Source organism: Thalassophryne amazonica, chromosome 2, assembly GCF_902500255.1.
Source record: "Thalassophryne amazonica chromosome 2, fThaAma1.1, whole genome shotgun sequence".
Taxonomy (NCBI): domain Eukaryota; kingdom Metazoa; phylum Chordata; class Actinopteri; order Batrachoidiformes; family Batrachoididae; genus Thalassophryne; species Thalassophryne amazonica.
The window spans coordinates 12923813-12949002 of NC_047104.1; the positions used below are offsets into that span (position 1 = coordinate 12923813).

Here is a 25190-nt window from a genome sequence, read left to right on the forward strand (position 1 = left end):
ATAAACCTTTCATGTAGATACATTTACAACAATACATAATTTTAATATCTGTCATTGCGGGTGACTGGCCGTGAACGGAGGGACTAAAAAAAATTCATACCGCATGACAACAGCATGTTATTTGCATTATTATCAATTTTTACTGAGATACACAACACAACACGTACATAAAAAGTTGGCTCACTTAACTTTTGTCGTGTCGGCTCCCGGCTAGCTGGCGCGCTTTATGCTTAGCGGGCGGGTATAGCCAGGTACCGTCAACGTAAATCTACGATACCGGCCCAGCAACGCCCCAGTAAAGTGATAATATTGAATAACTAATATTGTGCTATATTTTCCAGTATTTTTTTTCTTTTCTTTTTATTTTTTGATAATTCTCACATCTGAGGGGCGGGATTGATGACGTGAGCGGGCATCGCCCCAAACGCCCCCTCGTGGCGCCGAGTCCGGATCTAACAATCAATTTTCCTGAAGACACTGAGGACTTCAATGAGCGAAGGGACCTCGTTTCATCATTATTTTGACCTTCAGCTGATTTCTCCATGATTGAGTGGAACTGCCACTTGTAGTCCCTCGCAGAATGCTATGATTTCACTGTACTGTTGCACCCAATGTGACCCCGTGTCCTATATTGAGATTCACAGGCAGCTAAACTCTCTCTTGCGTCACTTCCTCCCAGGAACAGGCACGTGTTGTATTTGGACAGGATTTAATGCAAGAAAGTGTGAAACTGTAACGATACAAAACAGAAAAATGCTTAGTATACTCAGAGTTCAGAGTTGAACCTGAAAAGAACAACCCAGTTTACACACACAGAAAATGAGACACTGAATTTCTTTTTCCTGATCAGGAGAGGTCAAAGGAGAAGCTCCTTCAGCAAGAACTGTCGTCTGTCCTGAAGGCCCTGCCCATTTGCTTCTCCTTTTTATTGAATATACACTCAACAAAAATATAAACGCAACACTTTTGGTTTTGCTCCCATTTTGTATGAGATGAACTCAAAGATCTAAAACTTTTTCCACATATACAATATTACCATTTCTCTCAAATATTGTTCACAAACCAGTCTGAATCGGTGATAGTGAGCACTTCTTTGTTGAGATAATCCATCCCACCTCACAGGTGTGCCATATCAAGATGCTGATTAGACACCATGATTAGTGCACAGGTGTGCCTTAGACTGCCCACAATAAAAGGCCACTCTGAAAGGTGCAGTTTTATCACACAGCACAATGCCACAGATGTCGCAAGATTTGAGGGAGCGTGCAATTGGCATGCTGACAGCAGGAATGTCAACCAGAACTGTTGCTCGTGTATTGAATGTTCATTTCTCTACCATAAGCCGTCTCCAAAGGCGTTTCAGAGAATTTGGCAGTACATCCAATCAGCCTCACAACCGCAGACCACGTGTAACCACACCAGCCCAGGACCTCCACATCCAGCATGTTCACCTCCAAGATCATCTGAGACCATCCACTCGGACAGCTGCTGGAACAATCGGTTTGCATAACCAAAGAATTTCTGCACAAACTGTCAGAAACTGTCTCAGGGAAGCTCATCTGCATGCTCGTCGTCCTCATCGGGGTCTCGACCTGACTCCAGTTCGTCGTAACCGATTTGAGTGGGCAAATGCTCACATTTGCTGCTGTTTGGCACGTTGGAGAGGTGTTCTCTTCACGGATGATGCGAAGAAGATGTGTTGCACTGCATGAGGCAAATGGTGGTCACACCAGATACTGACTGGTATCCCCCCCCAATAAAACAAAACTGCACCTTTCAGAGTGGCCTTTTATTGTGGGCAGTCTAAGGCACACCTGTGCACTAATCATGGTGTCTAATCAGCATCTTGATATGGCACACCTGTGAGGTGGGATGGATTATCTCAGCAAAGGAGAAGTGCTCACTATCACAGATTTAAACTGGTTTGTGCACAGTATTTGAGGGAAATGGTGATATTGTGTATGTGGAAAAAGTTTTAGATCGTTGAGTTAATCTCATACAAAATGGGAGCAAAACCAAAAGTGTTGCGTTTATATTTTTGTTGAGTATAGTTACATACAAGCATATAAGAGTGACAATATTACAAAACAATGGAAAGAAACAGTCTGGTCTCACACTGATATGAAAACTGTTATGGCTTTGATCCCTCAGGCTCCTAAGCTTACTGTAACAATGTCCATCCCTGAACTGGTGTTCCGGTTACAATGCTCTTTCCTCAAGGCTGAACCATTTATTAAAGGTGCACATCTGCGCTTAGCAAAAACATGACCCTAGCAAAACAGTCTGCACATTCTGGCAAAACAGTCTGCACATGACTAAGCCAAAGATCATCTGCTCACTTTCTCGTGTGGCAGTTTTAATGATCACTTGAACAGTGATTGCTTTGACAATGAGTAATTATTTAAAGGAATAATGGTACATGAACTCTCACACATGCATGTATATATGAAAAATAGAGAACAGAATCAAAGACACAATCACAGAGAGTACATCAAAGTAAAGACAATATCTGATTATATATATATTGACAATATAGAGAAAACTCTGTCATATACAAACCACAATATATCCACTTAAATCAAAGAATCATTTCCTCATGTATAAGGTGCATTAAAAGGTTAACTTAAAGTTAGGCATATTACATGAACTCAGATTGGACTTCATTATATTGATGCATGCAGCGTATCAAAACATCCTAAACTTACATACTAACAGTCTAACACTCACACACAACTCAGAAACTTACTCATATTGCCACTCAAAGGGATAGAAGGAGAGGATGACTTTTGATTTAGAGAGAAATGCCACACGCAGCTTGTCTCATGCCAAATTACTACTTCCTGTTACATTTCTTCCATATACTAATTGGTAAACATAGCGAACTGTGCAAAACCTGCGCCCCCTATAGGCCTGGAGAAACAACAACATAAAAACAGATCCAGTACAGGCATCAATATGTCATGATTCTCAGGAGAGCTGGGCACAGCAGGAGGCAGGAGGCACAATGCACAATGCAGACTCACAAGCAGGTGGCAGGATATAAAAGGTTTCATCAAAAATTCAGGCAGTGGGTCTGGTACACAAAAAGGCAATCAACAAGGCGGAAGTACAGGCAGGTGTAAAGCAAGGGCGTTGTCAAAAATACAGACTGAGGTCTAAGCACAGCAAACAGAGCCACAAGGGCTGAGACAAAGGCAAGGTCAAAAAAACAGGCACAGTCAGCAACAAAGAACTCTGGATAGGAACTAGGATGCGTGAGCTGGAACAGAGACAGAACATCAACGAACAAGCAAGAGACATGAAAAGTAGCAGGGCTTAAATGCACAGTGGTTTAATTAGGAAGTGATTTGGAGCAGGTGTGGTGAGCAGGCAGGAGGAGGGTGTGGACAAACAAAGATGAGACACTGTGAGGCAAGAGAGTGCAGTGACAAGATGGCAGACAAAACAGGGTGTGGCCAACAGAGATGAGGAAGTGTAGGACAAGAGAGTGCAGGGATCAGAGGGAGACAGTGACACAAATGAAACTAGGCATGATTATATGTGAACAGAGATGGGGAGTGTAGACAAGGGAGTGCAGAGACAACATGAACATAACTAATAACCATAAACTAATAATACTAAAATAACAAGACAGAAAAGAACTAATGGACAAAGGATGCATGGACACTTGACAAGAAAAGATTCATACTAGACAAAAAATAGAAAAGCAGGCATCAAGAAAATCAAAGGACTGAAACTAGAACAGAACTGACATAAATAATACAACCGAAGACTAATGTGATAAACCTGACAAATCAAGCTAGTGACATTGACAATCATGAAATAATCAAAAACAGTGGATCAAAATTAAACAACAGAACTCAACATGTAGCAGAAGTGTGATGAACAGAAAACAAGCTGTGACAAAAGCAATGCTGAACAAAAATCAAAGACAATGGATCAAAGACTGAACTAAACCAGAATGAAACTCAAGATGTGGGTTAAGAGTGATGAACAGAAAACAAGCACCTGTGACAACACAAAATAAACAGATGATAAAAAAAACAGACAAAAGAACTCAAAAAAGACAAGCTGGCAGAAAATTATAATGATCACAGACAGAGCAGGGGCAAATCATGACACAATAGTAATTTCTCCCTGTTCTTTATGTAATTTACTGCCCCTTAACAAGAACCAAATCAATATATTCCTCAGTTTGAATTTATTGAAAGTCACATTGAAAACCAGGCCGGCTCTCCAAAGATGGCCTCCACCTTGTGGAACACCACAAACATAGCTTGCACAACACTTTTATACAAGGTAGTGGGTGTGGTTTAGTCTCACATTTGTAATGTTACTGATGGGGGATTGTATGTTCCACTAGTCCTGCACTTTGAGGGTGGTTACACGCAGTGATTCTTTAGGGTGATTCCTAATCGGGATGCTTATGTTTTTAATAACCTCATTCACAAAATGTGTTCCCATTATCACTGTACAATCTCTGGGATTTCATACTGAGTTATTATTTCTCTATGTAATATTTGTGCTACTGTCAGAGCATCAGGATGTGTCACTGCAAACATTTCCACCCACTTAGAGACAACCTGGTCTCATGGCAAGTCGTAATTCAGCAGCACAAAATATACATTATTCTATTGGTTTGTGATATTGTGACGAAAAGCGCCTCATTTTCGTCACAGCAGCACAAATTCATTCTAATTCATTCCGTGATGGCTGTACGAAATTAAAAGTGAAGCCGGGGGGGGGGTTATGGTTAGGGTGGGAGGAAGGAGATTAGGTTATGGTTAAGGTTAGGGTTGGGGGTAGGAGTAGGGTAACCAGGCAAAATTTCTTTCCCTCACACTTATGTAATGCAGTTAAAATTCATACAGAGGTGTTGAAAAGGATAATTTGGTAAGGGGAAATGTCTCACATTTCCCTGTGAATTATGGCGAGCGTATGGAGGACCAGAAAGACAAGTTTTTTGGATTAATTTCTATATCCATGGTTCTTTCAGAGAATTAACCACACAACAACCACATTATTACAGCTATTTGTAATATAATGCTCAGCTCAACTCAGCTCAACCTTTATTTCTATAGCACATTTAAAAATGACAGTAGTCGACCAAAGTTCTGTACATAACTAAAAATTTTAAAATGAGCACCAAGTTACCCCAATCATAAATAAACAAATTAAACATAACAATAAAATTACAACAGGCAATAAAACAAATAAAAGACAAAGTAAAATAAAGAGTAAAAGTAGTAGGAAATAATTTAATTTGATTTAATTAAATTAAATTTATTTTATTTACATAGCGTCACAACAAAGTTGCCTCAGGCACAACGCATAAGTAACAAGGTCAAACTTTACCAACCCCAAGAGCAAGCACACGGGCAACAGTGGTATGGAAAAACTCCCTCTGATGATATTGAGGAAGAAACCTCAAGCAGATCAGAGCTCGGTACAAAAAAAAAAAAAAAACATGGGCCTTCGCAGCAGCAGTCTCTGACCAACCACAACAATGATGTCTGAAAGCCAGTAAATACCGTATTGAAATAAGTATTTGAACACCTACCAACCAGCAAGAATTCTGTCTCTCACAGACCTGTTAGTTTTCTTTTAAGAAGCCCTCCTATTCTGCACTCATTACATGTATTAATTGCACCTGTTTGAACTTGTTACCTATATAAAAGACACCTGTCCACACTCAGTCAATCACACTCCAACCTGTCCACCATGACCAAGACAAAAGAGCTGTCTTAAGGACACCAGGGACAAAATTGGAGACCTGCACAAGGCAGGGATGGGCTACAGGACAACAGGCAAGCAGCTTGGTGAGAAGGCAACAACTGTTGGTGCAATTACTAGAAAATGGAAAAAACACAAGACTGTCAGTCTTCCTCGGTTTGGTTCTCCATGCAAGATCTTGCCTCGTGGGGTAACGATGATTCTGAGAAAGATCAGGAATCAGCCCAGAACTACACGGGAGGACCTGGTCAATGACCTGAAGAGAGCTGGGACCACAGTCACAAAGATTACATTAGTAACACACTACGCCATCATGGTTTAAAATCCTGCAGGGCAGCACGGTCCCCCTGCTCAAGCCAGCGCATGTCAAGGCCCATTTGAGATTTGCCAGTGACCATCTGGATGATTCAGAGGAGGCATGGGAGAAGGTCATGTGGTCAGATGAGACCAAAATAGAGCTTTCTGGTGTCAACTCCACTCGCCCTGTTTGGAGGAAGAAGAAGGATGAGTGCAACTCCAAGAACACTGTCCCAACTGTGAAGCATGAGGGTGAAAACAGCATACTTTTGGGTGCTTTTCAGCAAAGGGGACAGGACAACTGCACTACATTGAAGGGAGGATGGATGGGGTCATGTATCACAAGATTCTAGCAAACAACCCCCTTCCCTCAGTAAAAGCATTGAAGATGGGTCATGGCTGGGTCTTCCAGCATGACAATGACCTGAAACACGCAGCCAGGGCAACTAAGGGGTGGCTCTCTAAGAAGCATTTCAAGGTCCTGCAGTGGCCTGGCCAGTCTCCAGACCTGAACCCAATAGAAAATCTTTGGATGGAGCTGACACTCAAACCTGAAAGATCTGGAGAAGATCTGTATGGGGTGGACCAAAATCCCTGCTGCAGTGTGCAAACTTGGTCAAGAACTACAGGAAACTGTCATGATCCTGCCCTTTGGGGCCGTCTGTCATAGTTCTGGACTCATGTCGACTCCCGTGCTCTGAGCTTCTGAGTTTTTATTCTGGTCATGCTCCTTTTATCATTGGTTTTGTTTTCTGTTCATCATTCATTTTCTTGTGGTCTTCTAGTGGTTCTGTTTATCTTTCTGGTTTTGTTTCATTTACCTTCTGTCCTTTGTAATCTGGTTATGTTCATTATTGATTGCATTCTCTGTTTATTATTTATTTAGTTTTGTCCTTCATTGCATTATCTGCATTCTGTAGGATCTCGTTTTGTTTTTGTGTTTATCAATTATTTTCTGTTTAGTCAATTGTTTGTGATGCCATTTCGTTACTGTTTACTGTATTTACAGTTATACTTTTGCCACCATCAGTTCCGTTCTAGTTTTGGTCATACTCTTTAATTTCCTTGTTGTCCTCTTTTTAGCCTTGTCACTTTATTTTTTAGTTTTTGTCCCTTTATTTTGTTCACGTTAATAATTGTTTGTTTTGGGCATGTTATGTTTTTCACCCTTAGTTTTTTCCTGTCACTTATTTCTCTTGCTTTGGTTTGCTTTGCTTTTTGTCTCACTTCTCTCTTGTGCCTGTCTTTGTGTTTCTTGGTCACGCCCCTTTCCAGAACCTTCCTCACACCTGTTCCACATTCACGCCCTGATTACCCTGCTCATTATTTAAGCCCTCACAGCTCCACAATTCCCTGCCAGATTGTTGATTCCAATTTTATGAAGAATATTCTCCGGCCCTCAACAACACCTTCCTTTGTAATGCAGCGATATGCTCCAAGATTTTGCATTTGAGTTCAAGCGCTAACACAGTCTGAGAATGCACTGCCTTGCCCAACTCATTAATCATAACAGACAGATGAGGGGGCGAGATTTTGGTAGCAGCCATCTTGTTAATATTCCTGTCGGTCAGGGCAGTGCACAAACCAATCAGCGCCAAACATCCCACCATAAAAGTGAATAGAAATAAATCCTCAACGACTTCCACAGAGATTGGAGCCAAGCATGCTACGCTTCATTTCTCTCAGGCATGGAGAACATAGCCCGCTGGGTAGGTTCCATCAGGACAGGCAGGGTCCCCCAGCCCCGATTTCCTTGTCGAAAAAAGGTGTCAATAGCGTTGAGAGACCAGCTGATCAATTCCATAGTTAATCCAAATCTTGATTTGAAGAATTCACAGTCTGGTGAAGCTGGGACTTTGAGTCTAGTAGTGATTCTTAAATGCTCATAAAAACATAAATGCTCATGATTTACTGTGTGGGAACATCTCCAGACTGGGGAATATTTGTGTGGACTTTCTGTCCTGCAGTGGACACAGGGACAGTGAAGAACCCGGACAGAACCCAAACCCAAAGGCAGCATACGGAGGTTCAGTGAATGTGCATGAGAAGGTGTAAAGGTGGACCAGAGTGTCAAAGGCGACTTCATCGAAGGACAGCATGCCAGCAACACAGTCCACGTACACTGAGACTCTGCGAGTGGACGGCCAACAGAGGGACACTTGTGTGTTATTGTGTCGCACAGTGTATTCACACTCATCAGAGCAGTCCAGACACCAGGACTGGGCATTACATCCAAACCCACAATCCACAGTGTTTCCTTTCCTTGTGATTCCTCTGGCAGTCACTGCTATGCGAACATTTCCCGTCCATTTGACCTCCCAGTAACAGTGACCACTCAGACCAGTTGTACATAGCAGCTGAGGCCAAAGGTCAAATCTGCTGGGGTGATCTGGATAAGATTGATGTTCTCTCACATATGTCACCTTTGTGTTGTTGTCAGAGAGTCTGAGTTTTCTGTTTGCTGTGTTTGGATCCAGTGTGAGTTGACAGAAATCTGATGGGGAGCAGAAGACAATATACAGTCAGTTACAGTACAGGGTTACATTACTCACATCACATTACTGTGACAACAACTCATCGGTGCATCCACCACACCACGTAACCGGCAGACAAACACCCTTCCCAGCTGCCAGACTGACGATAAACTATACACCAGGTAAATTTTTTGAATATGACTTACATTTGAAAAGTAATTTGACTGGACATACTGTGTGGTCCATATCCACAACTTGAACGAGACTGTTGTTGCTGTGGCAGACCAGCTTCAGCCAATGGGTGTCAGATATCAACTGTGTCAGTCAGGGCATTATGAGGCTGAGACTCACGCATTAACTTGGAGTTTTTTCTTTCGCCTTAGTCTTTGCTCAGGCCACTGTCAGTGATTTCAATGCCACCACTGGCACTGACAGCATTGGCTACAAGGAATGTATCAGTTCTTATGGATTTGGTATCCATGATGAAAATGGCTTAATGTTCCTTGACTTAGCAAAAACTTGTGGTGATGAGTTGTGGAATCCTGAATTTAGCATCCAGGGCTGTACATGGGTGGACATGGTATTCCAAGACTGGTGGTGCTGCTCCAGGGGCTGACCATGTTCTTATAGGAAAACACCACAGATGCTTCTGCAGAATGTTTGGGGTGTATAGGGTCTATAGAAGTGCCTACTTTCTGAATTCTGACAACATATTTGTTATGGTTTCCTCGAGGATTCAGTTAAAGTCTCATAGACTTTGGTCTGCTTATTGCAAAAGATTAAATCTGGCCAGACTTCAGTCTGGTTGGAGGTCTCCACTAGCTACTTGTGATTTCACTGGAGTCACCAGTATCCATAGGAGAAGGTGTTTCTTATACAAGGACAATCTGAATATCATTCAGAGGAATCATATGCAATGTCTGATGGAAATTCCTCTGTCCCTCAAAATACAGAGGAGAAATTTTGTCAATGTATGCATGATGACAATAAAGGCCTTTCCTAATCTTCCTTAGTATTTACTTAGACACAATGTGAGGTGAGGGTTTACATGATATTTGTTGACTGTTGCTCAGTACACTTCAGGAGTGCTTAGCTTGGTGGAGATTACAACCAAATTCTGGGGAAATAGCGAAGTATAACACTCTGTCGACAGTGAACATGCTGCCATTTTGTATCATGTAGATGATGTTACAGTAAACTGGTCATTCTGCTTAATTTATTTCTGCTTTGTTCTCTGTCCAAGGACAAACTGCTGAAGATGCAGGCCACCACAGAAAGGAACCCACCAGAACCAGGCAATTCCCATGGAGCATCCATCCACCTGCTCATGCATCCATTTATCTGTCCAACCAGGACTGGGGCATGTGGGGAACAGCTGAATTCAGTAGCATTGCTATGACTTTGGGGACCATCATGTGGATGTAAACCAGAGGAGTGTCACACATTGCCTCACCAAATTCAGCACATTTCACTGAGGATCTTCACCAGTTGAATGTCTTATGAGCCCTCGGCCATTGTGATCACAATGATCGTTTTTATTTTTTTGATTTTAGGTTTCTTCTTATCGTCAAAACTGCCTGATAAAGGTTTTCCTTACTACTCTCACCAGTGCGGAGTGCCAATGTCGGGCTCAGGAGTGGCTGAGGTTCAAATCTCACTCATGTGGAGCATGAGCAATGCCTTTGAGATGTGATTCCAGTACAACTCTTGCATGTTTCATGGATAACAAGAAAGAGAAACCAATGGGTCTTAGACACATTAGAGCCAGAGATACTGGTTAAAACCAGATAATCACAGCTTCACTGAAGTTCTTTAGAGATATATGACTCATGCAGCAGTCCATGGAAAGAAATTATGCTCTGGATGGTAGAAGACAAATGATGGTTGGTCAGGAACTTGTTGTGTGAATGGTGTGCTGGGTGTGACTGATGTACAGATTACAGTGTCTAGTGGAGAATCAGTAGGATCATCAGGGGCTGGACAGGATTCACCATGACTTCTGATGTCAGTGTTCATCTCATTTGAAAGAGTGATGGCACAATTTGGGGTTTCTATGGAAATTGGGAAATATATGTTTCATTCAGTCAAACTCATAACACACTTACACTTCTGTAGACCTTGTTTCAACCACTGCACCCCACCAGGATCAACCCTGAAGGAAGGAAGGAGATGGAACAACACACATTAATTAATCATGCAAACTTGGTAGATAATCCCTTTTCTGTCTGGTCCTCTAAGACTCTTGGATCTTACATCACTTCATGCACATGTAAGATTTTGCTCCAGAAATGTTTTTTTTCCCCTCCAAAAGGACAAAGTCACTGAAGGAGATCAGAGGCTGGCATATTTCATCTCTTCCCAAACACCAAGGCAGACCTGGGCCGGTGTGCCCCACCTGTTTTGAGCACCAAAGCAACTATGGGTCAACATGCCTCATCTCCATCACCTCCTGTCTCTATGGTGGCCCAGGGCTGGAGAACCTAGACTGTTGTGAGTGTTTTGGACAGTTTTATCTCTGGGGTTACTTTTAGTTCTGATTTGGCTTCTTTATTACCCAAATGCTATTTGTATGTCACTGACCTGTTTGTTCCTTGTTGTCCTCTCGGTTTTCTCCCTGATGCATTTTCTGTCCATTCTTGTTATGACCAATTTGTCCTGTTTCACCCTAATCTCCCACCTCTCAAGTTTGTGTCTGGAGTGGGGGGGGTCATGTTTATAGTTATTATTATTCCTTTCATTATTTAATTATTTTCCACTGTTTTATTTAAGTCTGTTTTCCAAGTGTTCGGTATTTATTTTGTTTCTTCTCTTTATTTCCTTCAGTGTTCAGAGTTCCTTCTTAACTATTCAATGTTTGTTTCTTTACTTTTCTCTGTATGGGTCATGCCACTTTGTGCTCCTGTTTGGTTTTTGACACCATCTTCTCCTGTTCTTTTCATTAGCTTTCTTCTTGTATACGAGGTCTGTTAGAAAAGTATCCGTACCTGATGGATTTGAATCACGTGTGCTTGCATGAGCCAACCTTGAACCTTCGTGTGCATGCGTGAATTTTTTCACCCCTGTCGATTGCATCATTTGCTTGTAAGCAGCCTTTGTGTGAGGATGGGTGTCGTCTCTCGTTGTTTTTTCTTTGCAAGGAAATGGCGGAATGACTGGAGCAGCGCGACTGCATCAAATTTTGCCAGAAACTGGGCGATAGCCAGGTGGAAACCATTCGGATTATTCAGACGGCTTTCGGTGATGATGCTATGGGCATCACACAGATTAAGGAGCAGTACAACCGGTTTAAAGATGTCTGCACAACGGTGGAGAGCAAGCAACTCTCCGGGCGGTCATCAACATGCAGAAATGACCGGCTCATTTCCAAAGTGAACACTGTGGTGATGTGGGACCGTCGTGTGACTATCCGAGAAATTGTGGAAGAGGTGGACATCAGCACTTTTTCGGCACATTCCACTGTGACAGAAGATTTTGCCATGAAAAGAGTTGCAGCGAAATTCATGCCGATGGCTTGGGCATGAAGCTGATGGCGGAGCAAAAGCGCCACCGTGTTGAAGTCTCACAGGACATGTTGTGACATGCCCAGCTCTTCCACAATTTCTCAGATAGTCACACGACTGAAAAGCCACCGAAAGCCATCTGAATCTTCCCACAGGCCCAGAGCAGGGCCACAGGACAACGGCAGAACCGGCGAGGCAGACCCCCTACCCCAGAGCCACAGACATCCACAGCCACCCGGGGCCAACCCCACATGCCACACTCACCCCACCTACCAACCCCACCACAGTTGTTACAATTAATATCCCTTGCTGTGTACGACCCCCTAAGTGTGCAAAGGTAAAGTGTTGCATTAAAAGCAGGGCAAGAGACAGCAGGTGGCAGACTGCCATGGACGGCCGCGGCACACCGCTGTGCCACAGCCTGCCCTGCAAACCCACCACCGCCTAGTGACCCTGACTCTAAATTAGGGAAGGTGTTTACTAAACATGTAGAAATAAAGTGTGTGCATTAAAATTGCAAGGAAGGAGTGGTGGATGGAGATCACAGTGGAAGGTTGCAGCACACAGCTGCGCCAAAGACTGTCCTGCAAACCCTTCCCCAACACCTACCGCAAATCTATATGAACCCTACAATGTGCTACTTACAACCCAATATGATGTGCGTGCAGGTACTAACCTGGTGAAGTGCATTAAAAGGGTGTGACATGTGAGGCCCAACCCCAGATCCGGTGGAGGTACCAGGGAAACCACAGGACGAGGGGAGGCGGGCAGCCCCGGAGGAGCACCGGAGGCCCAGGGAGGAGCAAACCAACAGGGGGGACAGGGGGCCAGGGAGCCGCAGATGGGCGGGCCACCCCGCCCGGAGGTCCCTGAACCAGGGAAGGTGCAAAGACAACACTGTACATTAATTAACCTGTTTAATCAGCATCTTAATATGCCACTGTGCCAGGTGGATAGACTATCTTGACAAAAGTAAAGTGGCGGCTAATGTGAACTTCAACAAAAGCTCAGTGTGATAGGTGTTTCTGAACAATTCCAACAAAATTTTTCCACATCAATTTTTGTTGACTGGAGCAAGTGTCTGCCTGCACCTTCTCCATACCTGAGGGTATTCAGGATACAGTGTGGGTCCTCCAGTCTAGCAGACAGCAGCTTCAGCGAGTCTCCTGGATGGTTGTGGCTCAGGTCCAGCTTTCTGAGGTGGGATGGGTTGGAGATCAGCACTGAGGCCAGAGAAGCACAGCCTTCATGTGTGATCAGACAGCCTGACAGCCTGCACACACACACACACACACACACACACACACACACACACACACACACACACACACACACACACACACACACACACACACACACACACACACACACACAGAATGTGAAGACAGTGTCACAACACCAGGATGTTGCATGATGAGCTTATTACTGTCACAACAATGTGCAAAGCTGCAGCTTCATTCTGTTTCATGGTACTGCTGCACACTTTGATGAGTCCTGACCTGAGACTTTCCAGTTGACAATGTGGACTCCCCAGTCCAGCAGACAGCAGCTTCATGCCTGAATCCCGCAGCTCATTATTACTCAGGTCCAGTTCTCTCAGACTAGAGGACTGAGAGCTCAGAACTGCTGACAGAGCCTTACAGCTTTTCTTTGACAGGTTACACATACTCAGCCTGAAGAGACAAACAAAAGTAGAAGTCAAATCTTGTGTGAGCTGTGAGAACCCATCGAACCCTCTCGTGGCAGGTGTCAGTCAAATTCCAGCTGGCACACATGAACATCAGTTAGCACGACAACAGTCAACCGACGATCACTGTCAAGCTGTATGTGAAATTTGTCTAAGTGCCCCCATGAGTGTGGCATTGCAAACAGACACAGTGACACGTTGATGTGTGCACTGAACTGACAGGGGATGTGTCCGCTGACAGGAGCGGCTGTGGAGATCTGTGGTTTTGAACGTCCCAGCTGGAGAATGCGTCAAAATGCATAGAACACTGCCATCTACTGGATGGCAGTGGGAATGGTGCCCGGTTATATCACACGGATGTCGACCTGAATCACAAAGTAACAAACAGACTTTTTGGTTATTTGGACGTTTCGGTTATTTGTAAACACCAACATACACGTTACAGTAATTTGTGTTGGTTTTTACATAGAATGAATTAATCAGTGTGAGCGGAGGCTCAGTTTACCCATAATCTCTTTGGGCATCTGTGTGTGTTCATGTTCAAAACTTCAGAATTCGTGCATTATTTTAAAATTAAAAGATATGTGTTATATTTTCACTTTGTACAAATGGCAGACTTCACAATAATGTAGTTATTCTATCCAGATTAATTTGATTTATAAATCAAAGCCATAAGTCAATCCTGGTTTCCTTTTCAAGATGTCTGGCTCACGGATGGGCCACTGTTTACTGTAAAGGATAATGACTTTTCCCTATAGCGGTGTACAAAGACAGAAACGCTTACTCATTGTTTATTACGTTTGGGTTTGTGATCGTCTATGATTCTATCAGAAGCGTTGGCAGTGTTTAAGCTCAAAATCCACTTGTCAGTAGCTGAGAGTGTACCGGAGACGACAATGAAAGTTATCGGTTAGCAGTTAGCTGTAGCTTTTGATAACTTTTTTTTAGTGGTTTATCAGTTTAACATTATAAAAGATAACTTTTCCGTTAGCTGATTAGCGGTTATCAAAGCTAAATTTTAGTTAGCTGTGCCCACCACTGCCCACGTGCACAAAACCATCGCAGCGGCATCGTTCACGCCTGCTTGTCAGCTCGATGTTTTCGTGGTTCGCTCATACAAGCTGTTCTACCATGATTCGTCCTGAGTTGTACTTATGTGTGAAGGGGCCCTTCCAGAGTACAAGTCACACCTGTCTAAAATTGACTCTTCAAGATAAAGAAATAAAAAAAACAGTGTATAATTCACACCACTGTATAAGTCAAACGTTTGTTTCTGGTTGTGGAACTCACTTTTTAGCATGGCATTTCCCTGGGCAGGGAAGTTAAGTAACAAACTGGAACAGTGCTGTGCATGTGCACACCACAGCGTGCACTATGACTGAAGCTATGGATGTTAAAATCCAAAACTAGGCGCAACGTGTGATGGACAACATATTGGTTGTTATTTGATGCAGTCTGGACAAAATAAAATGTGAGATGCACATTGATTGTTGGCTAACAGTATCACAGAGACGTGAACAGTAGATTTCTGCAGGAAGCCCTCAGTTTGTGATGTTTACCATAAATGGAAAATGACTGCATTTAAATAGTGGTTTCATGCTTAAAGCACTTTACAGTGATACCTCACATTTACCCATACACTCGCACACCAATGTCACAGTGCTGCTACACAAGGTGTTCACTATACACCAGGAGCACCTTAGGGATTAAGGATATTGCTCAGTGGTGCTGAGTGATTTATTTTCCACTCTGGAGGATTTTCTGGTCACAAGTCCACCCCTTTAACCACTTGACCCAAGGTGATGGTCTGTTAAAGGCCTGGTAAATTCCAAAAATAAGACAGTTTTGCAATGGACCACATATTGGATGGGATCCGACAGAAATCATTACGTCTACAGTGATTTCTGGCCCACAGCATTGGAAACACTTCAATAAAAGTGTGATTGTATTTTATTTATTTTTAATCACCTCTTTTATTTGAGATTTTCTGCAGTGTTCTTTTATTATTGTAGAAGAAGAACAGCCTTTATTGTTATTGTACATACAATGAATGAAATTTAGCCCATCTTAATTACACATGGACACAATCCAACCATTAAGAGCAGCGGTAAACCACAGTCCAGCATCTGGGGACCAACTCCAGATTTTGAGATGCTGCCTTGGTCAGAGTCAAAGAAAGGTGCAGATTCTAAATGAGCATGTTTTGATTGTGGGAGGAAACCGGAGCACCCGGAGGAAACCTATGAGGACATAGAAACATCACACAGAAAGGACCAGATGGGAAGTGATCCCAGGACCATCTTTCTTTGAGGAAACAGTGGTAAACACTAATACTGCCATCATACATATGGAGGAATTATGCAGAATGAAGTCAGAATTACGAATTGGCGCAGATCCGAAAAGTGTTGGATTTCAGTTCCAAACCATTCTGACAGCCGTCTGTGGAATTCCACACAGTTATTCAAAATCAGCCAGGGACCCCAAGTGTGATGCACATGTTTAAAACCCTCCAGGCGCCAACGAGATGGGACACCTGTCTGACAGCAATCCATGTGCAATCTGAGGACAATCTGACCACAAATGCCATATTCTGATGGCAGCAAAATGGGTTCCGAAATGATTTGAGCACATACGAGGGAACCTTGAGATGGATCTGGCACAGTAAAGCCTGCTGGTATGACCTGCACTTGCCATGTATAATAATGCCACCCTGGAGCGCAAAGGAACTGTTGAACTGTATATGTCACGCTTCATCATGATAATAATTATGAATTATTATCATGTACAGTGAATGTGAACAGCGGATATCAAACCGAAAGCACTGTGTGCTACTGCACACACATCCTCGGAAATCTGAACAGGCTGTTATATCCACAATAGACCTTACAGTACAGATATTTGTCGATTCCTTCCCATGGGTGACGAAAATAATGCGAACTATTGTCTCCATCATATATCTGTATATAACACGGGCAGCTACACTTCTCCGTGTTGCACAGTAACGCGCCATTGCACGCGGCAGGCTCGGAGTTGAACGGATCTCATGCTGTAATAAATGGTCAACTTCTAACTCTGTAGGAGATACGACACTGAGCTATTGTGCCAGGCTGTGACAGCATTAATAAACATGAATCTCACTTCCAACAGCGGTCCAGTGTTTCACAGCACAGATGTGGACATGGAGTCAAAACTGGCAGCCTGTGGTTAAAATCCTCTCACCCAAAATAAAAAAATAATTCCCATGTGATAATCCAACCATCGCGGTGTTCAGAGTTGCGTTGTGCTCCTGATGTGAGCTAAAATGAAAAAAGAAATTAAAGCTAGCTGGAAATGCTCCGTCTGATGCAGGGGACAGTATGGCCCAATGGCAGCAAACTTTCAGCGATGCTGTCCAGTGGCACTAAGCGCATGCACCGCACACATGCTCTTAGTGCTTCTTATATGCATACACACACACATACACATGGCTGAGTGATAAATGCACCCGGGCCACGCACACAGTCTCGTGTTTGCCATCCAGACATTTGGACATCGCGCAGTCTGCAGCGCCTTTTATGGCCATCTGATGGCAGTCTGTGTCATCTAAACAGTTGTCTACATGCGCTTTGGATGCTATTGTGCAGGTGGGGATGAGGTACTCCGGATGTGTTCTGACACGGATGACCACGCCTCCTTTCCTCCCGACTGTGTCGTATTATGCCAATATTTGCCGTGTCGTGCATGGCACATTCTTGCTATGACGGGGGCTTAAGCCACCATTTCTCCATATTTGAGTTTGCTAGTGCAGGGCCCGTAGAAAGTATGTATTCATATAGAAAAGCGGGAGCTTCGTCGATGTTCTTTGTCGAAGCTGGCACGTGAAAACATTCCACCTTATGATAATAAAGCAAGAAGCATCTGTATGTCTGTCTGTGTGTCTGTGGCTCACATATCTCTGAGTGTATGTGTATTATTTATTTCTTTAATTTATGTCTTCTGTCTCTCCACCGTGCACGCATTACAGATATGAATCTGTTTAAGGCAGAGAGTGACTCATCTTTGTCGACTGTCTTTGTAGAAGCTGGCTCGTGAGAACGTTCGTTCCACCTTGTGCCAAAAATGATGATGACTTCAAAATAAAGGTTTGGAAAATTAATGCCCAAAATTTTCAGAATAAAGGATGCACATCATTGTGCCATGCGCAAGTCATATCTGAATGCTGAGACCGATCTGACAAACAGTCAGAGAGAAATGCGAGCCATATACACACACACACACACGCATCTTGCTTTATAGATAGATATTGTTTTGTGCTTTGGTTTGAGATATAAATATATTTTTTTTATTATTAATTTTAATAAATGTGTATAAATCACATGGGAGCATCAGTCGCAGGACCTCCCCAAATAGTAAAATAACATACAAAGTGACTTGTACTCTGGAAAATATGGTATATGTAATTGTTTCTGTCCTTACAGAGCTTTTTTAGATGCTTTGATCACTGGCAGGAGTCCCAGAAGAGCCTCCTCTGAAGCACAGTACTGCTTCAGGTTGAAAACATCAATTTCGGATTGTGATGACAGTAAGATGAAGGCCAGAGCTGACCACTGAGCAGCTGACAGAGCTTTCTCACAGAGCTTTCCTGAACTCAGGTACTGTTGGATTTGATCCACTAAAGATCTAAAGAAGTTCATTCAGACAGTGGAACATACTGATGATTCTCTCTGCAGAAAGATTCTCACTGAGCTTCTTCTTGATGTACTCAGCTGTTTTCTGATTGATCTCTGACATGTTGGCCGTCTGTGTCAGACCTCGTAGAAGAGTCTGACTGGTCTGCAGGGAAAGCCCCAAGAGGAAGCGCAGGAACAAGTCCAGGTGTCCATTTGGACTCTGCAAGGCCTTGTCTACAGCATTCTGATACAGATGTTTTGGCTTGGTTTTCACTGTATGTACCTTAAACCTTTTACATGTTTGATTTTCTGATGTGACATTCCTTCCAGACTCCATGAAGGTCAGTTGGACAAAAAGAGCAGCCAGAAACTCCTGAACACTCAGATGGATGAAGCAGAACACCTTGTCCTGGTACAGGCCTCTCTCCTCTTTGAAGACTGTGTGAGCACTCCTGAGTACACCGACGCTGTTCTGCTATCAATGCCACACTCTGTTAGGTCCCCTTCATAGAAGATCAGGTTCCCTTTCTGGAGCTGCTCAAAAGCTAGTTTTCCCAGAGACACAATCATCTCCCTGTTCTGTGGAATCCAGAGTGGATCTGCTTGAGTTCCTCCATCATACTTGACCTTTTTCACTTTGGACTGAACCAACAGGAAGTAGATGTACATCTCAGTCAGGGTAGTGGGCAGCTCTGATCTTTCTTTGGATTCCAACATGTCCTCCAGAACTGTAGCAGTGATCCAGCAGAGGACTGGGATGTGACACATGATGTGGAGGCTTTGTGATGCCTTCATGTGGGAGATGATTCTTCTAGACTGCTCCTCATCTCTGAATCTCTTCCTGAAGTACTCCTCCTTCTGAGGGTCAGTGAAGCCTCTGACCTCAGTCACCATGTCCACACACTCAGGGGGGATCTGACTGGCTGCTGCAGGTCGTGTGGTGATCCAGAGGCGAGCAGAGGGAAACAGGTTCCTCCTGATGAGGTTAGTCAGCAGAACATCCACTGAGCTTGACTCTGTGACATCAGTTACAATGTCAGTTCTGTAGAAGTCCAGAGAGAGGCGACACTCATCCAGACCATCAAAGATGAACAAGACCAGGAAGTCCTGAAAGCTGCAGATCCCTGCTTCTTTGGTTTCAGGAAAGAAGAGATGAACAAGTTCCACCAAGCTGAACTTCTTCTCCTTCAGCACATTCAGCTCTCTGAAAGTAAATGGAAATATGAAGTGGAAGTTCTGGTTGGCTTTGCCTTCAGCCCAGTCCAGAGTGAACTTCTGTGTTAAGACTGTTTTCCTGATGCCGGCCACGCCCTTTGTCAGCAGTGTCCTGATTGGTGGCTGTGTGTCAGCTGAGGCTTTAAAGATGTCTTCACATGTGATTGTTGTTTGTGGTGTGTCTGTCTTCCTGGAAACTGTTTCAATCTGTCTGACCTCATGTTCCTCGTTGACTTCTGAATCCTCGCCCTCTGTGATGTAGAGCTCTGTGTAGATCTCATTCAGAAGAGTCGTCTTTCCTGCTTTAGAGATCCCCTCAAACACACGTTCAACCCTGTGGTTCAGATTAAATTTGAGTCTACGCTGACAAACCTCAGCACAACCTCCTGTAAGAACAAGAAATAGAGATTTCTGAACACAATCCATACATACAGTATAATAGAGATGTAGAACAATTAATGGTCCTGTCTTGATCTATAGTGATTGGATGATGGCAAATAGCACAATATAATGGTAGGTGCATCCTCCCACACACTGCTATTTTTTTCTATTTTGCTATTTTCTCTGTGCAAACCAGGCCTCTGGGTACAAATGGACTGTTGAAGCAGCTTTGTTGTGATTTGGTACCAAATAAAACTAGAGCACCGCACTCATAGAGCGCAAATCTCCGCCAATGCTAGTTTCCAATTCCACAGATTTTTATCTCGGAAAAATTTTTCCATTTTTACAAGATAAATTAGATGTGACAAATGTCAGGAGGATGTTTTTAGTTCATGCACTTGAATCAAAGTTTTTTGTGGTGTTGTCAGTTTTTTTTTTCAACTTTTTCAGTTTATGAATTCTTTTTTTAGATCATTTTCACAGAACCTTGGATATCTCTGCTATTCACAATTTGTCATTGCTGTATGGCACTTGGTTTCTGACTGATACCTGGAAAACAGACAAACAGAAATAAAACTGGAACCTCCTTCCAATTATGCTGCTGTAGGCAAATCCAAAACAGAAAAATGAGAGTAATCAAGGCACTTTTGATTTTATTATTTATTTATTTATTTTTCCTCCCTGTCTGCATATATAGTAATGGTAAATGCCACACTGGCAGAACCATTTATGTACATTAATACACATATGCAGTTTATTCTTGCATGATGGAAGGTATGTAGTACGTGAGTGAACATGGTGTGTGTGTGTGTGTGTGTGTGTGTGTGTGTGTGTGTGTGTGTGACCCCCATCCGCCCGTCCCGATCAGCCTACAACATCCTACTCAAAGCCAACACGAAGACAGACAAGAACGAAAGACAAGTGGTGAAGGCAATAACTGTGAAGTGGTGAGAAGTGAGACTCCAAGGAGATGGGGCCCCAACCATACAACTTACCAGGACAAACAACCACACATGAACAAGCAGTGACAGTCTGTTGTCTAATTAGTGAGCATCCATACCCTAATCTAAGACACCAGAGTCTTGAACCCCTTGAGAGCACCCAAAATGGAATTGTGGTTACGGGTGAAAACACATAACAATCCACGCACAGCAACCCGGATCACAGCTAAATATCCGATTACTACTGTGGCTGGTGTGTTGGGCCAAGACAAAAGTACAGAACCTTACCATACCAGAAAACGCTGTAACTAGGTTTAAGGATATGATTCCTTCTTTATGTTCTCTAATGCCATATACCAACACAGTGCAGAGTAGCTACCTAAACTCTGTAAGTGAGATAGAGTATCTCGTCAGTAGTTTTACATCTTCATTGAAGACAACTTTGGATGCTGTAGCTCCTCTGAAAAAGAGAGCTTTAAATCAGAAGTGCCTGACTCCGTGGTATAACTCACAAACTCGTAGCTTAAAGCAGATAACCCGTAAGTTGGAGAGGAAATGGCGTCTCACTAATTTAGAAGATCTTCACTTGGCCTGGAAAAAGAGTCTGTTGCTCTATAAAAAAGCCCTCCGTAAAGCTAGGACATCTTTCTACTCATCACTAATTGAAGAAAATAAGAACAACCCCAGTGTTATGTGTCGGACGCAGCTCGGAGAACCGACCAGCGTTTGAAGGACCCAGTATGAAATAAGCAGAGCACGGTACAAAGGCTAACTGAATTTAATACATAACAGTGAAAATATAATAACAAAAGGTGCGGCCTGGCGTGGTGCGCTCCCAGCAGCGCTAACGGTCCGGAGCCAGAAGCTGTTTCGGACCCAAGGACCCCGCCGACACCCCCCAGTGGCCGCAACAACCGAGTCTGTGAAAGAAGGAACCATTATGTGAGTCCACACTCTACACACAGAACACTTAAAGGTGTACAAACAGCAATCACTTCCTGGCTTGATTACTGATCAGCTTCCCAACCTGCAGGCATGGAACATCCAGTTCACAAAACTCCACCGCAGTGGAAGCTGATACATGACTAACAAACAGCTCAATACAATAAGGTGTGAGGGACACCACATTTACTGACTGTATAACTGTTAGTCACAAAATCTAACGTACCTCAGGAAGTGTGCTGACGAGCGTGAGACCTCACCCCCTCCTCTTTCACAGACTGTGCATCAAACCTGGACGTTCTCAGCATCCGCTGCTGATGAGATGGCTCCCAAGACGACGATCTCACCCGTCTGGTCACAAGGTCGAGTCTCTGGCAAATACACACTGTGCACTCCAGTCTTAAATGCCAACATGTTCCAATCCATCCAGATGCACCACAGCTGTGAGTCCTGACGAGTCGCAGGTGATCAGGGTGAGGTCCTGACAGCCTCAGCAACACAGCCACTCAGTCCCAAATGCACGCCACCTGGGAGGAAAACCAAAAAACAGAAACAAACCAGCAGCCAGGCCCCCCCAGCCATATAACAGTACCCCACCCTCACGGGAAGCCTCCCGGCGACCACACACACCTGGCCCAGGAGAAACACCCCCCTCCAGGGACCATGGCTGGAAACCGCGTCTGCGTTCATCCTCCAACAGACTGGTTGAACTGGCTGCATCTTTGCCCCTGTTTCTGACAGTCTCTTAGCACAGGTGTGGCCAGGAGTTCTTACACCTGTGCGGTCAGCCTTTATCGAAACGTGTGATTAGTCATAAAACAAAACAACCAAAACACCCCCCCCTCCCCAGGGGACCGTCCCATCAAACCCCAGGGAAGGGGAGAAAGGAAAAACAACCCAAACCCAAGCCTACAAACAAAAATACTAAAACACCCCCCCCCCCCCCCCCAGAGGACCGTTCCATCAAACCCTAGGGAAGGGGAGAAAAGAAAAACCTAAACTTGAGCTCACAAACACAAATGCCAAAATACCCCCCCTCCCCCCCCCCCCCCCCCCCAGAGGACTGTTCCATCAAACCCCAGGGAAGGGGAGAAAAGAAAAACCCAAACTCGAGCTCACAAACAAAAATGCCAAAATACCCCCCCTCCTCCCCCCAAACGACACGTAGGGACCAACACCCCCCAGAGGGCCACCCGCCAGCTCCAGGAGTAATAACCACGGCCGAGGTCCCTCTGGGATCCAACGTCACCCACGGGGACTACCAGCGCCTCCCAGAGGACCACTCGTCAACCCCAGGAGACGCCTCCCCTCATGACCAATGGACCCAGCCTCGGCCGTCCATGGCTAGATGGACCCAACGCCCTTTCCCCCCCAGAGGACACCACAGTCAAACCCTGAGGGCGGAAACTGGGGGGGGGAGAGAGAAAACTGACCCACCTTTCGTCAAAAAAGTGACAGCTGCCAATCAAAATCGGCCACGTCACTAAGCCCCGCCCCCTCTATGACGTCATAGCCAATCAGAATCGATGACGTCACTATGTCCCGCCCCTAAGCCCCTCCCCTAGTCCCGCCTCCAAGCCCCGCCCCTTATGACGTCACAGCCAATCATAATCGATGACGTCATTATGCCCCGCCCCTAAGCCCCGCCCCTGATCCCGCCTCCGAGCCCCCGCCCCTTATGACGTCACATCCAATCAGAGTCGATGACGTCAGTATGCCCCGCCCCTAAGCCCCGCCCCCAGCTCCTCCCCTAGTTCCGCCCCTGGCTCCTCCCCTAGCCCCACCCCCAAGCTCCTCCCCTAACCCCGGCCAAGCACCGCCTCCAAGCCATACCTCCCCTCCCACCCAGGGTCTAATATTTTAATGTCATTTTATTTCATGAATTAAAGAACGATTAAAAATACCTAGATCTTTTTAATGTATTAAAGAATTAACTAATTCTGAAATAATTAAACATAAATCACTGTCTATTATTTAATGACCCTTTAATATCTTTAATTCTTAAATTATTACGTTTCCTTTTCTGTTTTTTAATTCGTAAATTAAAGAAGGGGAACAAATACCCGTCTCTCTCGGCTGTAAGTCTTTGCAGCAAGACGGTCAAATACCCACGCATAGAGCCGCTCGCGGAAACATGACCCCACGGCTGTAAAACCTGTTGCAGACGCTGTGTCTGTGTGAGTGCGTGTGTGTGTGCGTGTGTGTGTGTGTGTGTGTGTGTGTGTGTGTGTGTGTGTGTGGCGGGACACCCGCTGAGCGGAGATGCTGCCCCGAGGTGATGAACCCGAAGAACAATAAACAATGCTCCTTATCACTCACGCCAGATGATGTTTTCTTTTAAGATATTAGCCGATCGATCATGGGGCGCGGGACACCCGCTGAGCGGAGATGCTGCCCCGAGCCCGAACAATAAACAATGCTCCTTATCACTTACGTCCCTGGGAACGAGTCAGCGAGCATTTCCACTACGACCGGTGAAGAGTGAAGATGCCTGGACCCCCAGCTATGGGTATAAAATAGAATAAATTTGCGGAAAAAATCCTGGAAAACCATGTTGTTTAATTAAGTTTTCTTGTCTTCGAGCAGAGTGCGAAAACCGCATCAGCTTTCAGGGTAAGTGATTTAAGTAATCTGTTTTGATAGAAATGAGTGTTTTTAAATGATGCACGCCGTCTGAAACTGTTTTTTTTATTTTTTTTTAGACAAAACCACGCAGACGGTCCAGAGCGCGTTCGGACCCGTCCTCGGTAATATATTTGAAATAGTACAGAATATCCGCTTGCGAGGGTGATGCTTTGTATTCATTTATTTATGTTAATTCTAGAAATCAAGTCAGAGCCCCCTGAAGAAGTTCGAAGGCTGGAAGCCCCGACTTCACCACGCAGATGTAAGTACAGCGATCGAGATTAAATCACGATTAAAACTCTGGAATAACCCGATTTTTTCTGTCACAGCCCATGGAGAAGCGGGGTCAGTGGGAGAGACCCGTAAAACGATCCGCGGATGTACACGGTAAGGAGTCGGAGTTTATGTATTTATTTATTTTAAATATTTAATAACTAACGATTTTCTCTTTTTTCAGCACGCGGTGGAGGGAGACCGTCTATTTTCCACAGAGACGCAAGGCTCGAAGATATTCTGAGCTGGGATTAACCTCATCACGCAACTTTCTTGAAAATGTGTAGTCTGTTTTTATTTTTTTATTTTTTCTCTTATTCCGATGGAACGGGAGAATTCATTTTGAAGAGGTATATTAACTGAATTTCTTGAGGTAGATTCTTCCTGCTACAGATTTTAAAAGATGGAAGGAGAGAATTCACATCGGGAAAATAACTTCGGACGTGTATTGGATTTAAACGCTTCAATAATCG

At 44.1% G+C, this 25190-nt stretch overlaps 1 protein-coding gene across 1 annotated transcript in view; it reads right to left on the reverse strand.

Annotated features, from left to right (window-relative positions):
- Window positions 1-7912: 7912 nt before the first annotated feature.
- LOC117501617 (NACHT, LRR and PYD domains-containing protein 14-like) overlaps window positions 7913-25190 on the reverse strand; it is a 39350-nt gene continuing 22072 nt past the window's right edge. Inside the window, 7 exon segments of the mRNA XM_034160539.1 lie at window positions 7913-8524; window positions 10610-10656; window positions 13107-13277; window positions 13504-13677; window positions 18147-18356; window positions 18358-18778; window positions 18781-19941. Of these exon segments, the coding sequence (XP_034016430.1) occupies window positions 7932-8524; window positions 10610-10656; window positions 13107-13277; window positions 13504-13677; window positions 18147-18356; window positions 18358-18778; window positions 18781-19941 (2777 nt within the window). The 3' untranslated portion in view covers window positions 7913-7931.